The sequence below is a fragment of the Candida orthopsilosis genome (genome assembly GCF_000315875.1).
Source record: "Candida orthopsilosis Co 90-125, chromosome 3 draft sequence".
Lineage (NCBI taxonomy): Eukaryota > Fungi > Ascomycota > Pichiomycetes > Serinales > Debaryomycetaceae > Lodderomyces > Lodderomyces orthopsilosis.
Window position 1 is genome coordinate 907,896 of NC_018296.1, and position 18,655 is coordinate 926,550.

Consider the following 18,655-nt stretch of genomic DNA (forward strand, 5'->3'; position numbering starts at 1 on the left):
CCGGTACACTCGTTCCCTTAAGATTTGGTTCATTCGCATGTTGAACATAGCTCATATTTATCACAACTCGTGTGTTTTTGAAGTCAAAAAACTTGCTCGTTTGTACCATGGGCAAAATCAAACCCAGCAAGGACACTCTTTTGTATGGACTACTCTAGTATGCAAACTTTAAAGCTTGAAAATGTGTGCATGTACCATAGTGTTTTGCTACCAACTAGACTTGGCTCGTCAATTGGCTTTATCGACAACTACAGTAACATATACATTGCAATAAGGGTGTCATAACTGTTTTACGATTGGGTATACATTCTCTCCACTGTCATGACGCGTTAATAAAAGAATTAGTTGATTATATAATTGATGACACTGTGTATTACATAATATATTACATAGTACTATACAGAAACTTTTCTTTCCCACCAAAATCAAAACAAACAATTTTTTTGCAGATAATTTCTTGCTTAGCATTTGCTTCATTAATTTGTACAATCAGAATACTGGAAACCTATTGGATATTAACATATTCAGATCATAACAAAAGACAATCATTAGTCCATTGGGAGGTTCAAGAGAACTAGATAACAACATCAACTATTGGTTAGATTTGTGGCATTTGAACTTTTGGCGAGCACGATCTATAGTTTGAACAGATCGGAACAAACCAGAGTAACAAAAAACTTCTTTGAGATTTACAGTCAATGAATGAAGTGTTGGTTTGATTACTTGCTTGGTAAAGATACTACACCAAAAGTTGAGGAAGAATTGATCAACAACAAGAGCAAACAACCTCGATCGCACCCTACAACCATGGAAACGTCAGAAACTACACCATCAAATCTAATAAGAGAATTAGCCTGTCTGGATCAACCACTAAGTAAGATAGTAAATGACCATTCAGAAACACCTTGGACGCAGGTGATGCAAGTGTGTCGAGAAATTCTACTGAGTGGTGAAAATAGTACAAATCAATTGGTTGAAAGAAAAATAATTGTGCAACAAATACTACATCCAAACAAACAACCTACACCTGATATTGAACTAGACACCTCAATAAAAGATGAGGTTGAAGCAGCTATCACGAGACTAAGACGTGCTGGCTTGGACAATTCAGTGATTGAAAAAATATGTTCAAATTCAAACTCTAATGTCATCAAATTGATATCAAACAATAAGACAAAATATAATAATGGGAAAAAAATATGGCAGAAATGGACACAAGAAGAGGACAGGTTGTTATGGATGTTAAGAATAGAAGAGAAATTAGAATGGGATGTGATTGTGTCTTTGATTCGCAGTCATTCAGAAAACGCATGCAAGCATAGAATCAATGGGATGATGTTAAGTGATGATGTACAACATTCCAGCTTAGAAGAGGAAGAGGAAGAAGAGCAAGTGTCTACTGACAGAAGCTCTCCGACATTACAGGCAAGAATCACGAATAGGTCCTCAAGGGTGTCCAATAGCGAAGCTACTTCACCTATTAGTGCGAATGCCAGAGGTTGGAAGTGGACACCAGCGGAAGAAAAGTTGTTGTGGGAGTCAATTATTGTACGAAATCTTAACTGGAACACAGTATTGCCACTATTCCCAAACAGGTCGGAGTCAGGCGTTAAAGCGAAATTATGGGACCTTAAAAAAAAGCATGTTTGTACTGCTCCCAAATCAAGTCACTCTCCCGAAAAATCATTCAACCGAATGAGACCAATTACAGGTGACCAACATTTCAGCTCAGAGGAAGATGAAGAGCCTCACGTACGCCAATTTTGGACTGACGAGGAGGATGAGTTATTATGGGAATTGAAAACAGAAAAACAACTTTCTTGGGAGGATATTGTACTACATTTTGAGCATCGTACACAGTATTCGTGTCAAAATAGGTTTGCTCGTATATTCGAAAGGTTTACAACGAAACAAGCACCTACCACGAAAAATCCCTCAAAATTACAGACAAGAACTACGAATGAATCCTCGAGAGCAACCAATGGAGAAGCTGATCAGCATATTAGCACGAATACCAAGCGCATGAAGTGGACACCAGAGGATGAGGAATTGTTGTGGGAGCTCAGGGAGTTACACAATCTTGATTGGAACGAAATATATCCCTCATTTCCAAACAGGGAACATACTGCAGTTCAAACAAAATATTTTGAACTTAGAAACAAATACGGAAATATTGCTTCCAAACCAAAAGCTTTATCTAAAAAATCAATTAGAGCTTCAAGCAAACAGAGGCATACCGAAATTGTAAAACAAATCAAGCGGTCAGCTTCAGAACCCACGGAGGAAGAAAAGTTACGCGAATGTATTGAGGTTGACCTCACAAAGGGAAACTTATCATATTGTTTCCCAAATTATGCCATTGGAGATTTATGCACACGTATTGAAAGTCATCCTGATTTTGTTGAGAAATCGTTAACTATAGGAGAAAAGAGTTTAATGACTGAGCAAGTACATAAAGGAGATACAGTTGAAGAAATATATTCTGATTATCCGTTGAGGTCGAAATCATTTGTCGATCTAAAATATAAGGAGATTGCATACACTAGTCTGAGAAAAATAAAGTTCAAAACCCGAGAGGAAAGATTGTTATATGAAGCTGGTATGGCATACCTTGGAAGCGGACCTTCAAAACGGAGTACTAGAAGAAGTGCGGGCTGTGATGTTGACTTTGATAAACTTGAGGAATTGGAACAAAAAGCAAGTAGGATTGCCCCACCTCCAAAACCTAAAATTGATCCTGAAGTTGCGGCTGCCAGAGCTAAAGCAAGGCTCGAAGCACAAGAGAGAAAGAAGGCTGAAAGGAGACGCATATATGAATTGGCCAAAGCTAGAAGGTTGGCGAACCCACGGGATTATTCGAAAAAATCTTCGTCTCCACTAGTAAGTCTCAACCTCATTAAACAGTTGAGTGAAAGTGCTGAATATTTCCAAACTGTAACTGGTGACAGACAAAAAGTTCAAGAGGGTGCTAAGCGAAAACGTACTCAAACTGTTCTTTTCTCCCCTGTTATTGAAGTGAAATTGAAAACTAGAGCTCGTCAAGCTCAAAAATGGGAGTTGCGAAGAAAGTTGAAGGAGGAAGCAAGATTGAAAAGGGAGTTGCAAAGAAAATCAAAGAAATTGACAACGAAGAAGAAGAGAAAGCTTAATAAAAAAGGAAGACATAGTTTTGATGATGAATATGAAGAGTTTAGTGATTTCGATTTACGCAGTGTGGAGCCGGAATCTCAACCGGAAGAAGAGGAAGAAGAAAATCATATCAGTCCCTTCGATCCTCCAGATATCAACGCTGATACATTAGTGCCCTTGAATGATCGTCATTTGTTTTTTAAATCGATTTATGAACAGGAGGAGAACGTTACATTACCTGAATTGGAATTTAGGCATTTGCGAGAAGATGAAACTGCAAAGCAAGCGATGACAACCAATGATGGCTCTATCTTATATGATGATGAGCTTGCTGCTGATGTAGTTGGGTCGCATAGAAAATGTTATCGTGATATGCCAATCTCGTTCCCTCAATATTCCACCACTCCGGCATCATCATCAAATGGCAGTACCAATATCAACTACGCCAATAGTGTCAAGATCCGGTTCTTTTTGTACCCGCAGCATTGTGAACTGTTTGTGCTTGCCGAACCAAAGGATAATGAATTAGACCCAGTGCATGAAATCATCAAGGTGTTTATGATCCATTATGCGTTGTATTTTGATTACTCACCAACTATCAAAACCTATATCAATGAATTATGCCACAAGTTGGAATTGGCAATTGAAGCTAATGATTTTAGTGAGTTTATGTATGTTATTGATACTTGGAATACGTTGATGTTGAGGTTATCTCCTAACGAAGAAGCAGTTGCCAGGATTATGGAAACTGGCGATGACATAAATGCTGGTGCAAGATCATTACTTAACGAATCGGAAATTAGACAAGTCAGGAATGAGGATTTGAATTTGGAAATGTTTTACAATGAAATTTGCTTTGAATCAATAAGTCCTGTTTATGAACCGATTCAAGGTGAAGTTGAAGTCATTGAAGATGATGTAGATGCTGATATTTCAATTGGTAAAATTGAGCCACCTCGAAATAAGTCACCACAGGAGAGAGAAATGAATTTCATCAAGCCATCACATTATAAGTCAGACTTGTTTAAACGATTACGCGAAAAAACATCATTATCTCGATACGCAATCCAACAAATCCTTGTTCGTGTTTATTCACGAATCGTTTCCACAGATTCAAGAAAATTACGATCTTATAAAGCATTTACAGCTGAAGTCTATGGAGAGCTACTCCCTTCATTTACAAGTGAAGTTTTGGAAAAGGTGCAGTTGAAACCAACGCAGAGATTTTACGATTTAGGATCTGGTGTAGGAAACACTACGTTACAAGCTGCATTAGAATTTGGAGCTTGTTGCTCTGGTGGTTGTGAAATCATGGATCATGCTTCAAACTTGACTACATTGCAAGAAAATTTAATACAAAAGCATTTGGCGGTGTTTGGATTATCTCCGTTAAACTTGAAATTTGCTTTGAAACAATCATTTGTAAACAATGAACAAGTTCGTCAAGATTGTCTTGCTTCTGATGTATTAATCATCAACAATTATTTATTTGATGGTGATTTGAATGATGCTGTGGGTAAATTACTTTATGGTATAAAGCCAGGGACAAAGATTATCAGTTTGAGAAATTTCATTAGTCCTAGGTACAGAGCTACATTCAACACCGCATTTGATTTCTTTTCGGTGGAGAAACATGAGATGAGTGACATTATGTCCGTTAGTTGGACAGCAAATAAAGTGCCGTATTATATTTCCACGGTGGAAGAGACTATTCGACCAGAATATTTAGGAAGGGAGGAGTTGTTGGGAGAATTGATGTTGCATGCGGGTATGTTATCGAAATCGACAACCCCGTCCATTGGTGATGTTGGTGATGCAACTCGTGGAATCGGCCGCGATTATGATGAAGAAGATGAAGGAAGTGAGAGTGTACATGCTATGGACGTCGACGGTCGTGGTGGTGATGGCGTCAATGGTGATGGCGGTGAACTGACGCCACCTACCGATCACAATTCGGAACCCGAAAATGACAAGAATTAAACTTATTATATCATACACGCTATATTTAGAATTCAAAAAGTTACAATGTATCATTATATATATGTATAATACAAAAACAAAAAACTGTCCTTAAAATTTCTAGCTCCTCTTCATTTAGCTGGTACCTCCAGCCATGCTTTCTCCGACCCTACACCAGGCTCAACCGACCCCACCCTTGAACTACTGTTCGAGGATGCACTACCCAACAACTTCCTCTTCTTGTTCGCTGGTGGTCCTTCCATCTCCCTCGTAATTGCTAAAAGCAAAGTATTGACTCTTCGGCCAATTTCCTGACTTGTTCGTGATTGAATAAACCAATCGAATTTGAAAACATCAGAATTTTGAATCTCGTGTCTAATCTTTTCATTCAACCGTTCATCATTTATACCATATTTGTAAACGCAATTGAGAAGGAATTTGTCTTCCGTCTTGGAATAGATACGTTTGGAATTGTTTGGTGGGTAAACAATAGAAAGGTCTTCCCATGGATCAGTTAGGTTCTCAATCTTGGCTGCGAGCAATCGTTGTTGATTCATTAATTTATCACGTTTCTTCTCCTGGGCTTCAATTTGAGAAATGTATTTCTCATATCCATCAATTTGTTGATAGCTGGCCCAGAATTTGGTAGCGTATCGTTTCACTTCATTGGTAGTTTTGTTGCCCAATGCTTTTGCAATCTTGGCATATGCATCACGTCCGTATTTGGCAGTAGCATGTATAAAGTTTGTGAAATCACGCCGAGACCAAGTATGGAATGATTCATTGAGTAATTTATCCTTGAGAATAGTTTCTTCTTCAGTTAATGGTTCAACATTATCAATTTTCTCTTGTTCAATTTTACATTTATCTTCACGACTTAGTTCGTCTTTATCTTCATCAACGAGAAATTCTTCATCAGAATCACCGAAATCATCGACGGTGTATTGGAAATTAGTATCCTTTTTGAAATTGAGTTGCTCTCTTTCCAACAATGGTTCCAATCCTGCTGGTGCAAATTGATGGTCTTGAAATGTGTAAGCTTTTGGAGCTTTTGGTTTGAATACTGTTTGTTTTTGTGGTTTCTCTTTTATGGTGAGGGGTTGTTTCAATACATCTTTATAATAGTTGTCAACAGAATAAGTTTGCTCCTTCCTCACCCTTTTAGACGGATTAATCCAATTGAATCCAAGGTTACCCAGATTTTCCTTTTTGGTGAAATCTTGTCCATTCCATTGATAAGCTGATCCATCAGATGAAAAATTTTGTAAATCTTCCAATCCTAACTTGTTAAATTTTTCATTCATAGTTTTAGTCTTTTCTGCACCTCGAGCCAATATAGACTCAATATCATCATCAACGACGGTGCTTTTCAGTTCTTCAAACACCTTTTGTGCACCATGCTGAATCATTTCAATAAGATCATCTTTTGAACTACCAACATTGGTTCCAGCATTGGCTTGTCTTCCTTGTTGGATAACCAATTGATCCAATCGTAATTTTTGTGCTGCCCGTTCCAACACTTTTTCCTCAATGGCATTTTCAGTAACAAAGCGATATACTTTGACTTGTTTCTTTTGTCCAATTCGATGAGCTCTATCCATGGCTTGAAGATCAGCTTGTGGGTTCCAATCGGAATCGTAAAGAATAACTACATCCGCTGAAGTTAAATTGATACCTAATCCACCAGCTCTTGTAGTCAATAGGAATATGAATTTATCAGAATCAGGTGCATTATACTCGTCAATGGCTTCAATACGATCTTCGTGAGCAGTGGAACCATCAATACGACAATATTCATACTCTCTGAAGTAGCAATAATCCTCAAGTATGTCCAAAACTCTGGACATTTGTGAAAATATCAATACACGACTCCCCTCTTGTTTAAATTTCTTCAACATTTTATCCAATATAATCATTTTCCCCGAGTTGTACACTAAATGTTCATCAGTGGTGTATGGGGGACCCGGCTCTGCTCCATCGAATAAATATGGGTGATTGCAACATTTCCTCAACTGCATAACAATATTCAAAAGCCTTGTTTTACCCTCTCGTTTCCCAACAACTCCATTAACTGCATCAATATCCTTTTCCAACAAGTTTTTATACCAGGAAACTTGCATATCTGTCATACCAGTGTATACATTGGTTTCAATTTTGGGCAACAAAGATTTTTCAACATCTGATTTGACACGACGAAGTAAAAAGGGACTTAAAAGTTGATGCAATTCTTGAATAACTTTATCTTGTTCTTCAGCTTTGGTTTTCTTATCCTGTTCATTATTGTTTTGTTGATCAAATGTATCATCAAATTGTTCAGAATCTCCAAATACATCAGGTAATAGGAAATTAAGTAATGCCCAAAGTTCATGAAGATTATTTTGTAAAGGAGTACCAGTGATTAACAATCTATTTCTTGAATAAAACAATCTGATAATTTGCGAAAGTGAACTTTGTTCATTTTTAATACGATGAGCTTCATCAACAACAATATATTCCCATTTAAATTTTTTGAGAGCACTTTTTTCTCTTAAGACCATTTCAAATGAAGTAATCAATACATCAAAATCAGCAGTGTACAACCTATCTTTGATGATATTGGCTCGTGATTCTTTGTCTCCTTGTAACACAACGACACTAACATCAGGTGTCCATTTAGCAAATTCTCTTCTCCAATTGTCCAAAGTTGATTTAGGTACAATGATAATAAAAGGTCCATCAATGTTTTTCACATATCGAAGATACCCCAAAAATGAAATTGTTTGTAACGTTTTTCCTAATCCCATTTCATCAGCCAAGATTCCACTGAGTCTATTTTCATACAAAGAAATTAACCAATTTAGACCTTGAATCTGATATTCTCTCAAAGTACCCTCTTTAATATATGAAGGTGATTCGGTAAACACAGTATGTTGATTCTCTTCATCATCTTGGTGCTCCTCATCTTGTAACAACTCTGCATCTTCTTCCTTTTCAGTTTTCCGGCGTCTACTGTTGCTTTTCTTTTTCTTTTTGGTTGACTCTTTGAATAACAGTTTACTATCAATTTCCCTAACTCTTTTCTTGAACTCTGGATCTTTAGATGCATTCAAGTCAATGAATTTTCTGAATATGGCACTTAATCCTAACAAGTATTGAAATCGTTTAGTTGCATCATCTTTGTCATTAGCATATGCGTGTTTAGCATCCACTTCTAGTAAAAATCTCTTTTGTCTCTCTTGTGGTGTTTCTGGTTCACCACTTGAAGTAATATGTGATACCAGATGCCTAGTGGCCATACTGTGGGTGAGATGTATTTGATGTATGGGCTCTCTGTGACAGCTTAACGGCAAATGAAAGAAGCCAGTCAGGTATTTTCTCTTTTGTTGTTGATTTGGATAAATTGAAGTTTTTTTTCTGGTTTTTTTTGATATTCTTTGTTTTGTATGCGTATTTGTGTATTGCGTAGATTTCGGAATTTGTTTTAAAGGTTGCAAAATAATGTAGGAAAAAGATTTACATTCAAGGAGTTAAGCGATAGCAACGCGTGTATATAACCTATACAACTAAGTGTTTGATCAAAGTGAATAGAGCAGTTGAAAAATAGTATGAATAGATTTTAGAGAAAAAAGTGTGCTGTAATTCGATAGTTGAATTAGGCTGTTGTCTCATTTTTTTGATATACCGAAAATTAGGCTAATTGTGTATACATAAGTATTTGCTATGTTATGTATATATACGTCGAGAGAAAAAAAAGAATATGTGTCGCAAATAACCATTTGTCGCAAACTTCGGAAAGCATAAAGAAAAGCAACAAGAAAATGCGACACTGATGCGGAAGTATATTTCGGTTCTCTGAACTTTATTGATGTACAGCCTACGAACCTACGTTTTCAATCTGTTTATCAGTCAATCTTTAGCACCAATCACAACAGTATCACCATACACATTCTCAGTACACACTCCAATCTATCACATCTCTATTGTGCTTCTCTAACCAATCATTACACTTTTTAAACACCTGCAGGTTGAAAAATCCTCTATGAGCAGACAATGGGGAAGGGTGAACCGTCTTCAACACTAGAAACTGATCATTACCATTGCCACTGGTACTATTCTTTGTCAACATCTTTTCGAATGGTTTCAATCTCTTTTGTGCTGGTGTACCCCATGCCATTATAACAAACCCACTCTTATGCTTTTGATGATATTCTAAAGCTACCCTGATCACTTGTTCAGTGAATTGTTCCCATCCTTGGTTTGCATGGCTGTTTGCTTTATGGGCTTCAACTGTCAAGACTGCATTAAGCATCAATACACCTCCATTTGTTGCCCATTTAGTTAAATTGCCACCACCTGGTTTTCCTTGTTTCAACAACTCTTGGTAGTCTGGCACTCTAAAAGTATCAGGATAATCAATAGTTAATGTCTTGTATATGTTGATTAACGAAGGTGGTGGTCTAGTTGGCTCCAATACTGAAAATGCTAGTCCATGTGCTTGATTATGGTTATGATAAGGGTCTTGGCCTAGTATGAGGCATTTGACATTGGGTAATGGAGTAAGGTTAGACCATGAATAGATATGTTGCGGTTTAGGGAAGATCGTTTTGCCTTGTTTTTGTTGGGACTGAAGAAACTTTTTCAAGTTGAGGAAATAGGGTTTGGTTAGTTCTTTGTAAAGCATAGATAACCACGAGATATGTAATGTATCAATTTCCAATTGTAACAATTCTTTCTGCTCCAGAGTTAAACTGTTTATCCATTCTTGTTTATTAAAAGATGTGAACTCAAGTGAAGGGTTCTTTGTTGGTGGTTTCGTTTCTCTAGGTTTAGTTTCTGGGATCACTTTGGGCTTTTCATCAACTTTCGACGTATGCGCTGGTTTACACTTCTTAACAGTACCCCCAACCTGGGAGAAATAGTCAGTAATCAATGATCTCTTGGCTGTCATTGATGATCGTCTTTTGGTTGTTTTTAAAACACTGGAAATATGCGCGTCAAAAATAAAATACTTTGTATTTTTACCACGCGTCTGATCATAAACCGTATTTATACCTCTATATCTCTCTATTAAAACAATTTGGTAAATGGATACGGATATCCCGGATCCTTCTTCAACAAAATACTAGTAAGACAACTATACAAGTAATAAATCACCAAAGAAACCAATATAATCAACCAAGTTCTCGACGTTTCATCTCTAATCTTACTGGATTCGGTCACTTGATAACTACCCAATTTAATCAAACCTATCACTGACGCAGCTAGCGAAGCATAGTTTAACCCCACAATAAAGACTTCAATTCCATACTGATAATGCATACTTCCTCCACTTATAAAAACTAGTCCACCGGTTGCCTCATCCTTAGTGATCAATGGTGATTGACGCTGGATTGAAAATTGTGAACCCCCAACACACAATAGTATGATGGTAATTGCGAAATAACACACGACAGTTTTTCTCGAAGTATTTGATATAAAACTAGGACCTTTTTTCTTAATCAACACAACAATTGTAAATGTAATAATAAATGTCTTTGCAAATGTACTCAATGAACTTTGTGTGCCAGAACCACTCTTCTTAGCAACCGCATCATCAACGTGTAAATCAATCATCAATATTTCGCTCAAAAACCTAGCAAATTCAACAACTTGTCTCTCAAGTGAAGCTTTCTTTAAAGAATACTTTAAATGCGGGCTATCAAAAACATGTTCAATCGTGCCATCTTCATAAACCCCCGATACAGCACCAATGGTCCTACTACTTGGTGGGACTAACCACACGTGTGGTATATTATCCATTTTCAACTCCCTAAATATCCCAGCATTGGAAATATCGTTCAAATCAATATTGTAAAAACGCATAGATAACAATTCAGATGTGATATATTTGGCCAAGTATGTAGTGGCAACTTGCTCAGCCATTGGGATAACTTGCTCACAAGGTTTACAGTCGTGAGCTGGATTTGATGATGTGAAGATCAACACAGTGTAGTAATCACGATGGCCCAGTAGTTGAGATAAATCTCCGTTGTGTATGTCAATTATGATTTGGCCTTCATCATTTTCTGTGTTGTGATCATAAGCTAGGACTGTTTGGGGAAGAAGAAGTAGTATACTAAGGGACAATATAATCCAGAGCAACGGTAGTGGTGACAGTTGTCTCATATAGAGTTGATGATGGTTTACACTGTAGCTTAGAAAAGTTCTTGAAATAGTTGGAATGATTTTTCTCATGCCAAAAAAATCCCGAGAAACAGCCGAACACTAAAACAAACAGTTGCAAAGATGTACTTAGATAGTAAACTAGAACTTCGATTCAACTCTACTGCTATTATACAAGAATGATAACTCCAAGTGGAATGAATTGCTCTATGTGCTTCTATAAAATGTGGTGAGGGATCATCACATTCCCTCAATCAATATCAAATTGTAATAAATATTTATTTGATGTTATTGACACCGTGCTCAGTACACCTAGCCAACCTTTCTGTCCAATGATTTCCTTCTCTTGATACACTTCTTGAGCGGGTAGTTGGTCTCCAATTACCTTTTTGGTCAAGCTGATGCAGCATATACACGCCTTGGATCCACAACGGGACCTGTTCATAAAACCCTCAATAAGAGAAACATTACCACTAGGGAACTCCTTTGATTTACCACACTTTATCAAATCATTCTTCCATTTTGAAATTCACTACTCATCGACAACAAACTCCTCTTCTTCATCTTTATTTATAATCAAGAATCCAGTAGTGACAATTGCAGCTCCAAACACATACAACAAATTCAATTGAAATTCCTTCAAGATCCAATCACCAACCATAGCCAAAGGAATAGCCATTGATAATCCCACAGTTACAGTCAATGGACTAGTTAGGAGTACAGCATTACACCAACAGAAATCACTTATAAACGTAATCACAGCATTTAGGACGAGACAAGTCCATACTTCTCTTGATGATGGCAATGACCAGGTTTCCACTTTAGTGAAGTGTAAAATTATGAGGATTGGCCATAATCCTAAAAAGCAAATCAATCCAACAAATCCAAAGAATAAATGAGTGTTTAAATTGCGTTCTTTGCGAGAATTAGGGATTGAGATTTTAAATTTAAGCAAAATGGTGTAAATTCCATAGATTAATGCTCCTGACAACGCTAACAAATTACCCCATAATATAATCATTGTTGAACGTCCATGCTGTATATCTCTATTGGGATTATCCTCAGAGGTATCTGCTTTGGTCACAATCAATACCCCAGAGAAACTAAGTAAGATACCCATTATTTTATTTTGATTTATACTCTCCACTGATACAAGATATCCAATGATTAATGTGAAAAAGGAAGATGTTGAAGATAGTATAGTTTGTGAAGCAACTGATGTATATGATAATGATGCATTAGTTACCAAGTTTGCCGAATACCAAAGTATGATAAATTGAACCGATAATTTAAACGTGTCATAAATGTTTATATCCAATGAGTTATCAGGTGGTACATCATCCCCAATTGATTCAACACAGGTCAAGCTTCCCAGTTGTTGTATCTGTCCTTCTTCAACTTGTGTAGCAACAACAGTGTTTAAATCCTCATCCGATCCATACCTTCTAATCAACCCATCCCCATCCTTACTCGGTATTTGATGATACTTGTACTCATTAGTAAACTTGTTGATAAATTGACGTAATGACAATTTTTTAAATTTGAGATAAGGAATAATGTAAAAACTAAAACAACTTGTATTAATCCAAGTAATGAAAAATGGTTTACGATACGAATCATCTTCAACAATGGCATTTACTAAGAAACTTGATGATACCCATAGTATAACCACTGCTGATAAATTGATAAGACCTAGGATCCATTTTTGTCGGGAATGTAGACTTGCGTCGGGAATAAAGAATGCTGAGATATATCGGAGTATGGATATCCTTGTATTGGTAATGGTGGACATATGGTGCAGCTTGTGTGTGTGTGTATGTAATTTGTTGCAATGCTTATCTATTAATCAACTGTGGATTCAAAATTTTTCTTTTCTTTTTCTTCATCATTACGCAATTTCACATTTCTTAGTTTTTGACTTCTTCTATCCATCTAACTAAAACGCGTTTTAGTACAGTGAAAAATCGTCAACTCCACCAAAGAACACCAACAATATCCCCCAATATGCCGCCAAAAGTGTATGTATCTATAGACTACTACCCTATTTATCATCCTTAACTAACAAATTTGACTCAAGTAAAGCACCTAAAGTCAAAGTGGAAAAACCATTTGCATATGAACGAAATCTTAATAGTAGATTCAAATTTGGAGCTCACGTGGGTATGTCAGGTGGAATATATAAAGCAGTCACTAATTCTATGAATATTGGTGGTAATAGCTTTGCATTGTTTTTGAAATCGCCTCGTAAATGGGTATCGCCAGCTTTAAAACCTGATGATATTGCTAAATTTGCTGAATTATGCAAACAACACAATTATAACCCAAGAACTGATATTTTACCTCATGGTTCATATTTTATTAACTTAGCCAACCCGGATCCTGAAAAGGAAGCTAAAGCATATGATTCATTTCTTGATGATTTGAAACGATGTGAACAGTTGAATATTGGACTATATAATTTCCATCCTGGATCAAGTTTAGATGGTGATCGAAAACAAGCATTGAAACAACTAGCTAATAATATCAATAAAGCAATCAAGGACACTGCATTTGTTAAAATTGTAATTGAGAATATGGCTGGTCATGGGAACCTCATTGGATCTGATTTGAAAGATATACGTGAAGTGATTGATATGGTTGACGATAAATCACGAGTAGGTGTTTGTTTAGACACCTGTCATTCATTTGCTGCTGGGTATGACATTACAGACGAGGATAAATGGAATGCATTTCTTAAACAATTTGATGAGATTGTTGGAGCTGAGTACCTTAGTGCTATACATTTAAATGATTCAAAAGCTCCATTAGGAGCCAATCGTGATTTACATCAGAAATTGGGTCAAGGTTTCCTCGGACTAGAGGTGTTTAGAGCTATCGCCAACTGTGATAGATTACAAGGTATACCTATTGTATTGGAAACCCCTGTAGGAGACGATGATGAAATATATGGAGAAGAAATTAAACTTCTTGAATGGCTTGAAGGTAGACCAAAAGATGATGCTGATTTTATTGCCAAGAAGGATGAGTTATGGGCATTAGGTAAAAAGGAAAGAGATGAACAATTGAAAAAGTTTGAAGTAAAGACGAAAAAAAGGGCTAAAGATGAGGAAAAAAATGGTGATATTACAAAGATGGTGAAGAAGAAGAAGGTGGGTGCAAAATAGGTGTATATTACACGACCTTTGTATATAGAGAACTATTCAGTGCGTAAATAGAAAAAAAAATTTGGTTGTTTTTAGAGAACCAGTTGACAAAAACACTTTAACTATCTAATCACAATTGACTCCACAACACATCAATTGTAATGTTTGGAGGAGGTACATCTTCAGGATTTGGAGGATTTGGTACAAATACTGCCAATACTAACTCCCCGTTTGGCGGTGGCGCCAACACAACTACAAACACAAACACAAACACAAACGCATCACCATTTGGGACAAGCACCACCAACACAGGAGGGGGATTATTTGGCAATGCATCATCCAATCCAACATCATCTTTTGGATCTAGTAATGTCTTTGGATCTGGTAACACTGGTACTACAGGAACACTGGCATTTGGAAGTAATACTGCTGGAGCAAGTGGTGGAGGATTATTTGGATCAAATCAAGCTAGTAATACAACTGCATCTGCATCGCCTTTTGGACAACCACAACAATCAGCACCATCAGTTTTTGGAAGTGGTACTCAGGGCTCTTCTGCATTTGGATCTTCAAACGCAGGAACTGGCGGTGGACTCTTTGGTAGCAAGCCAGCAACTACATCAACTTTCGGGTTTGGTTCACCAGCAGCAAACAATACCACAACATCACCATTTGGGGCGTCAACTGCAACTACTAACGCTTTCGGAGCTACTCTGGGTGATCCCAATGCCAATAACGGTACCGCTGTGAAACCATTTTCACCACACAGTGAAAAAGATTCAGCAAATATAAATAATGTGTTTCAAAATATATGTTGTATGCCAGAATATAAGAATTATTCATTTGAAGAGTTACGATTGAAAGATTATGAACAAGGAAGAAGGTTCCCACCGAATCAAGGTGCAGCAGGAGGGGCATTTGGAAGTACTGCAAACACAGGCACTGGATTTGGATTTAGTGGTACTGCCCAACAACAACCATCTACTGGAGGAGGACTTTTTGGTGGACAAGCTAGTTCATCACCATTTGGAAATACTGGTAACACTACATCTGGGTTTGGTTCAAGTTTTAACAAGCCGGCAGCATCCCCATTTGGGTCATCGGGAGCGTTTGGATCAACGCAACAACAAGCATCTCCTTTCGGGGCAAGTAACACCGGTAATGCATTTGGAGCTAATAAACCAGGAACTGGATTTGGATCAACCAATACCAACACAGGTGGTGGATTATTTGGTGGTGCTAGTGGATCGAATAATGCATTTGGACAAAAACCAGCGACTGGGTTTGGAAGTGGTAACACTTCGACATTTGGATCATCTGGTGGCGCGTTTGGAAATACTGGCGCTTCACCATTTGGACAAGCTAACAATACCCAGCAACAACAACAACAAGGTGGTGGATTATTTGGTGGATCCAATACTGGAGGCGCATTTGGTAATACATCAGGTGGATTTGGACAATCAAACACAGGTAATGCATTTGGATCCAATACTGGCGCTTCAGGTGGTGGATTATTTGGTGGCCAGCAATCGCTGGGTTTTGGTGCTAAGCCAAGTACAGGATTTGGTTCCACTGGTGGAGGACTTTTTGGCCAACAAGGTAATCAACAGCAAGGAGGTGGGTTGTTTGGTGGCGGTGCACAACAAAATCAACAACAGCAACAAGGTGGTGGATTATTTGGTGCTAAGCCAGCAGGATCTACATCAATGTTTGGCCAAAGTGGTAATGCCGGAACCAATACAGGTGGTGGATTATTTGGAGGTCAAACCAACAATAATGCCGGTGCAACTAGTGGTGGTCTTTTTGGAGCTAAGCCTGCGACAAGTGGTGGATTATTTGGAAGTAACACTGGGACTACAGGCACTACAGGAGGTGGATTATTTGGTCAGCAGAATAATCAACAACAAAGTGGTGGACTATTTGGAGCCAAACCTGCTGGTACAACTGGTGGTGGGCTATTTGGAAGTACGCAACAGAGTGGAGCTACAGGAGGTGGTTTATTTGGTGGAGGTGCGCAACAAAATCAACAACAGCAACCACAGCAACAAGGTGGTGGATTGTTTGGAGGATCGAATACTGGAGGTGGATTATTTGGTTCTAAACCTGCTGGAACTGCACCTTCTGGAGGGGGGCTTTTTGGAAGTGCTCAGCAAGGTGGTAACACATCAGGTGGATTATTTGGAGGAGGAGCCAATAACGCTGGTGGAGCAACTGGCGGTGGCTTATTTGGATCAACTCAAGGTGCTACAGGTGGTACTGGTGGTTTAGGAGGAGGAGCGGGAGGGTTTGGTTCTGGCGGTGGGTTATTTGGTAATGCCAATTCACAACAGCAGCAACAGCAGCAACAACAACCCGGACAACCACTGTTTTTACAAAAGACCCAGCAACAACAAACGCAACCATTGGCCAACATCAACTCTCAAGACCCATATGGACAAAATCCCTTATTCCAATCGATTTCAGGAACTACCCCTCAACAACAACAGTCACAAGGCTATGGTGCTGATCAAAAGCCAAGAGCCACTGTAATTAGACGATCATTTGCAGTTCCACAACAAAATAAAAAAGTGGTGACATTGGGCAATACAGCACAAAGAATTACACCGTTATTTAAAGTTAGTGTATTACCATCAGCTAATAAACCAGTTGAAAAAGCCCAAGATGAACTTTTCAAACAAAAGAGTGACCTGATATTCACTCCAATTACTGATCTGGCTATCATAACGTCAGATATATTTCGTCCAAATAATAATTTCAAGAAATTAGTTGTTGAAAAGAGTAGTAAAGGGAAGTATAATTTGGCAATTAATGATGGAAATGATGAAACCAATAGCCCTGCTAAACAAGTTTCGTTTGTGTTGGATAGTGACAAGAAGAAGAATGGGGATGGAATTAAGGAAATTAATGCTACTCAAGCTGCTAAAAAGAATGGTGAGGCCAAAGTTGATTTCAAGAGTAATGAAGTTGTCATTAATGGTGACAACAAGAAAGAAGAATCTACCAAGACAAATGAAAAGACAAAAGAGACCGATGAAGATGAAGTTAATGAGGAAGGGTATTGGACATCACCATCTATTTCCCAATTAAAAACTAAATCATTATCTGAACTCAAATCAATTGCCAATTTCAAAATTGGTCGCAAAGGATATGGATACTTGCAATACCTTGAACCAATTGATTTATCAACAATGTTAAACCTAGATGACCTATTCTCTCTTGTTGAATTTGATAATAAATCATGTATCGTTTACCCTGACGACAACTTGAAACCTCGCAAGGGAGAAGGATTAAATTTACCTGCTCAAATTACATTACATAATTGTTGGCCATTGAATAAGCAGGATAGATTACCTATATTAGATCCTCATTCTGATATTGTTAAATTACATATTGAAAATTTACAGAAATTGCCAGGAATGAAGTATGTCAAGTATGATCCTGTTAGTGGCGATTGGACATTTACAGTTGATGAAATGTAAAGAGGTGGGGTGGATATAGTTTGTATAAAAAAATTCTTGATTCTTTCTTTTTATAGTACTTTGAATGCATAGAAGTCATTAGAGATTTGAATAAAGAGTAGTGAAAGATATCGGGGGCCGTTTAACTGTGAGTGTGTGTGTGTGTGTGTGTGTTAATTAATTAGCCTCAATTAACGATTGCAAGGAACCGCCATAAAGGGATTTTAATTAAAAACTTTACGAGATGTTTGCACACAAAAATAAAAAGCTTTAAACCTTGAGGTATATATTTAATAAATGACAAAAGTGGGTGTTGTGGGGTGGGTAGAGTAAATAGGCGAAACTGTTCAAATAGTGGGGTTGGTAGTTGGGGAGGTTGCAGAATACAGTTTGAAAAGTGTTGGTTTTGGTTTTTGTTTCGGCCATGGTCATTCATTTGAATCTGTTGGCTATTTCCCAAAATGTAAAAATTGTAGTAAGGGTAATGCATGATATACAATGTACGTCATATAAAAATGCAGTTATATTATGCAGGGCAAAGTGAATGAAATAAAATATAACTTGGGGATAAAAGTTGGCGAAGATAGTGGTATCTTACTACCGATTACTTAATAGAGTTTAAACACTCGCTTCATAAAAAGTGCAATACGTTAGAGGTCACTCCAGTTGATGCTAATTGTTGTAGTTGTTGTTGTTTGTTGCTGGTCATGAGTAGTGCAATTGGGTGCATAAATACATTTATTGTATGAAGGTTTTTTTTCTTCATTTTTGGTTTTTAAGCGCAATTGCAGTGTCGAAGATTCTCGGAATTTCTAAGCCAGCAAA

General features: G+C 37.5%; 7 protein-coding genes across 7 annotated transcripts; 3 read left to right on the forward strand and 4 right to left on the reverse strand. All coding sequences in view use genetic code 12, as the record gives it.

Annotated features, from left to right (window-relative positions):
- Positions 1-702: 702 nt before the first annotated feature.
- Positions 703-5,109, forward strand: CORT_0C04010 (Dot1 protein; the record flags this gene model as incomplete). The annotated part of the gene is made up of 1 exon (XM_003868631.1): positions 703-5,109. The coding sequence occupies one exon, from the start codon at positions 703-705 to the stop codon at positions 5,107-5,109; it is 4,407 nt and encodes a 1,468-aa protein (XP_003868679.1).
- Positions 5,110-5,219: 110 nt separating this feature from the next.
- On the reverse strand, positions 5,220-8,363 carry CORT_0C04020 (Isw2 protein; the record flags this gene model as incomplete). Its single annotated transcript, XM_003868632.1, has 1 exon — positions 5,220-8,363. The coding sequence occupies one exon, from the start codon at positions 8,361-8,363 to the stop codon at positions 5,220-5,222; it is 3,144 nt and encodes a 1,047-aa protein (XP_003868680.1).
- Positions 8,364-9,016: 653 nt separating this feature from the next.
- CORT_0C04030 (Ung1 protein) lies at positions 9,017-10,015 on the reverse strand (the record flags this gene model as incomplete). Its single annotated transcript, XM_003868633.1, has 1 exon — positions 9,017-10,015. One exon carries the CDS (start codon positions 10,013-10,015, stop codon positions 9,017-9,019), a length of 999 nt encoding a protein of 332 aa, XP_003868681.1.
- A 119-nt stretch (positions 10,016-10,134) lies between these two features.
- On the reverse strand, positions 10,135-11,301 carry CORT_0C04040 (Ost6 protein; the record flags this gene model as incomplete). Its single annotated transcript, XM_003868634.1, has 1 exon — positions 10,135-11,301. One exon carries the CDS (start codon positions 11,299-11,301, stop codon positions 10,135-10,137), a length of 1,167 nt encoding a protein of 388 aa, XP_003868682.1.
- A 460-nt stretch (positions 11,302-11,761) lies between these two features.
- CORT_0C04050 (hypothetical protein) lies at positions 11,762-13,021 on the reverse strand (the record flags this gene model as incomplete). Its single annotated transcript, XM_003868635.1, has 1 exon — positions 11,762-13,021. One exon carries the CDS (start codon positions 13,019-13,021, stop codon positions 11,762-11,764), a length of 1,260 nt encoding a protein of 419 aa, XP_003868683.1.
- A 212-nt stretch (positions 13,022-13,233) lies between these two features.
- CORT_0C04060 (Apn1 protein) lies at positions 13,234-14,393 on the forward strand (the record flags this gene model as incomplete). The annotated part of the gene is made up of 2 exons (XM_003868636.1): positions 13,234-13,247; positions 13,307-14,393. 2 exons carry the CDS (start codon positions 13,234-13,236, stop codon positions 14,391-14,393), a joined length of 1,101 nt encoding a protein of 366 aa, XP_003868684.1.
- A 140-nt stretch (positions 14,394-14,533) lies between these two features.
- On the forward strand, positions 14,534-17,851 carry CORT_0C04070 (Nup116 protein; the record flags this gene model as incomplete). Its single annotated transcript, XM_003868637.1, has 1 exon — positions 14,534-17,851. One exon carries the CDS (start codon positions 14,534-14,536, stop codon positions 17,849-17,851), a length of 3,318 nt encoding a protein of 1,105 aa, XP_003868685.1.
- Between the last annotated feature and the right edge of the window lie 804 nt (positions 17,852-18,655).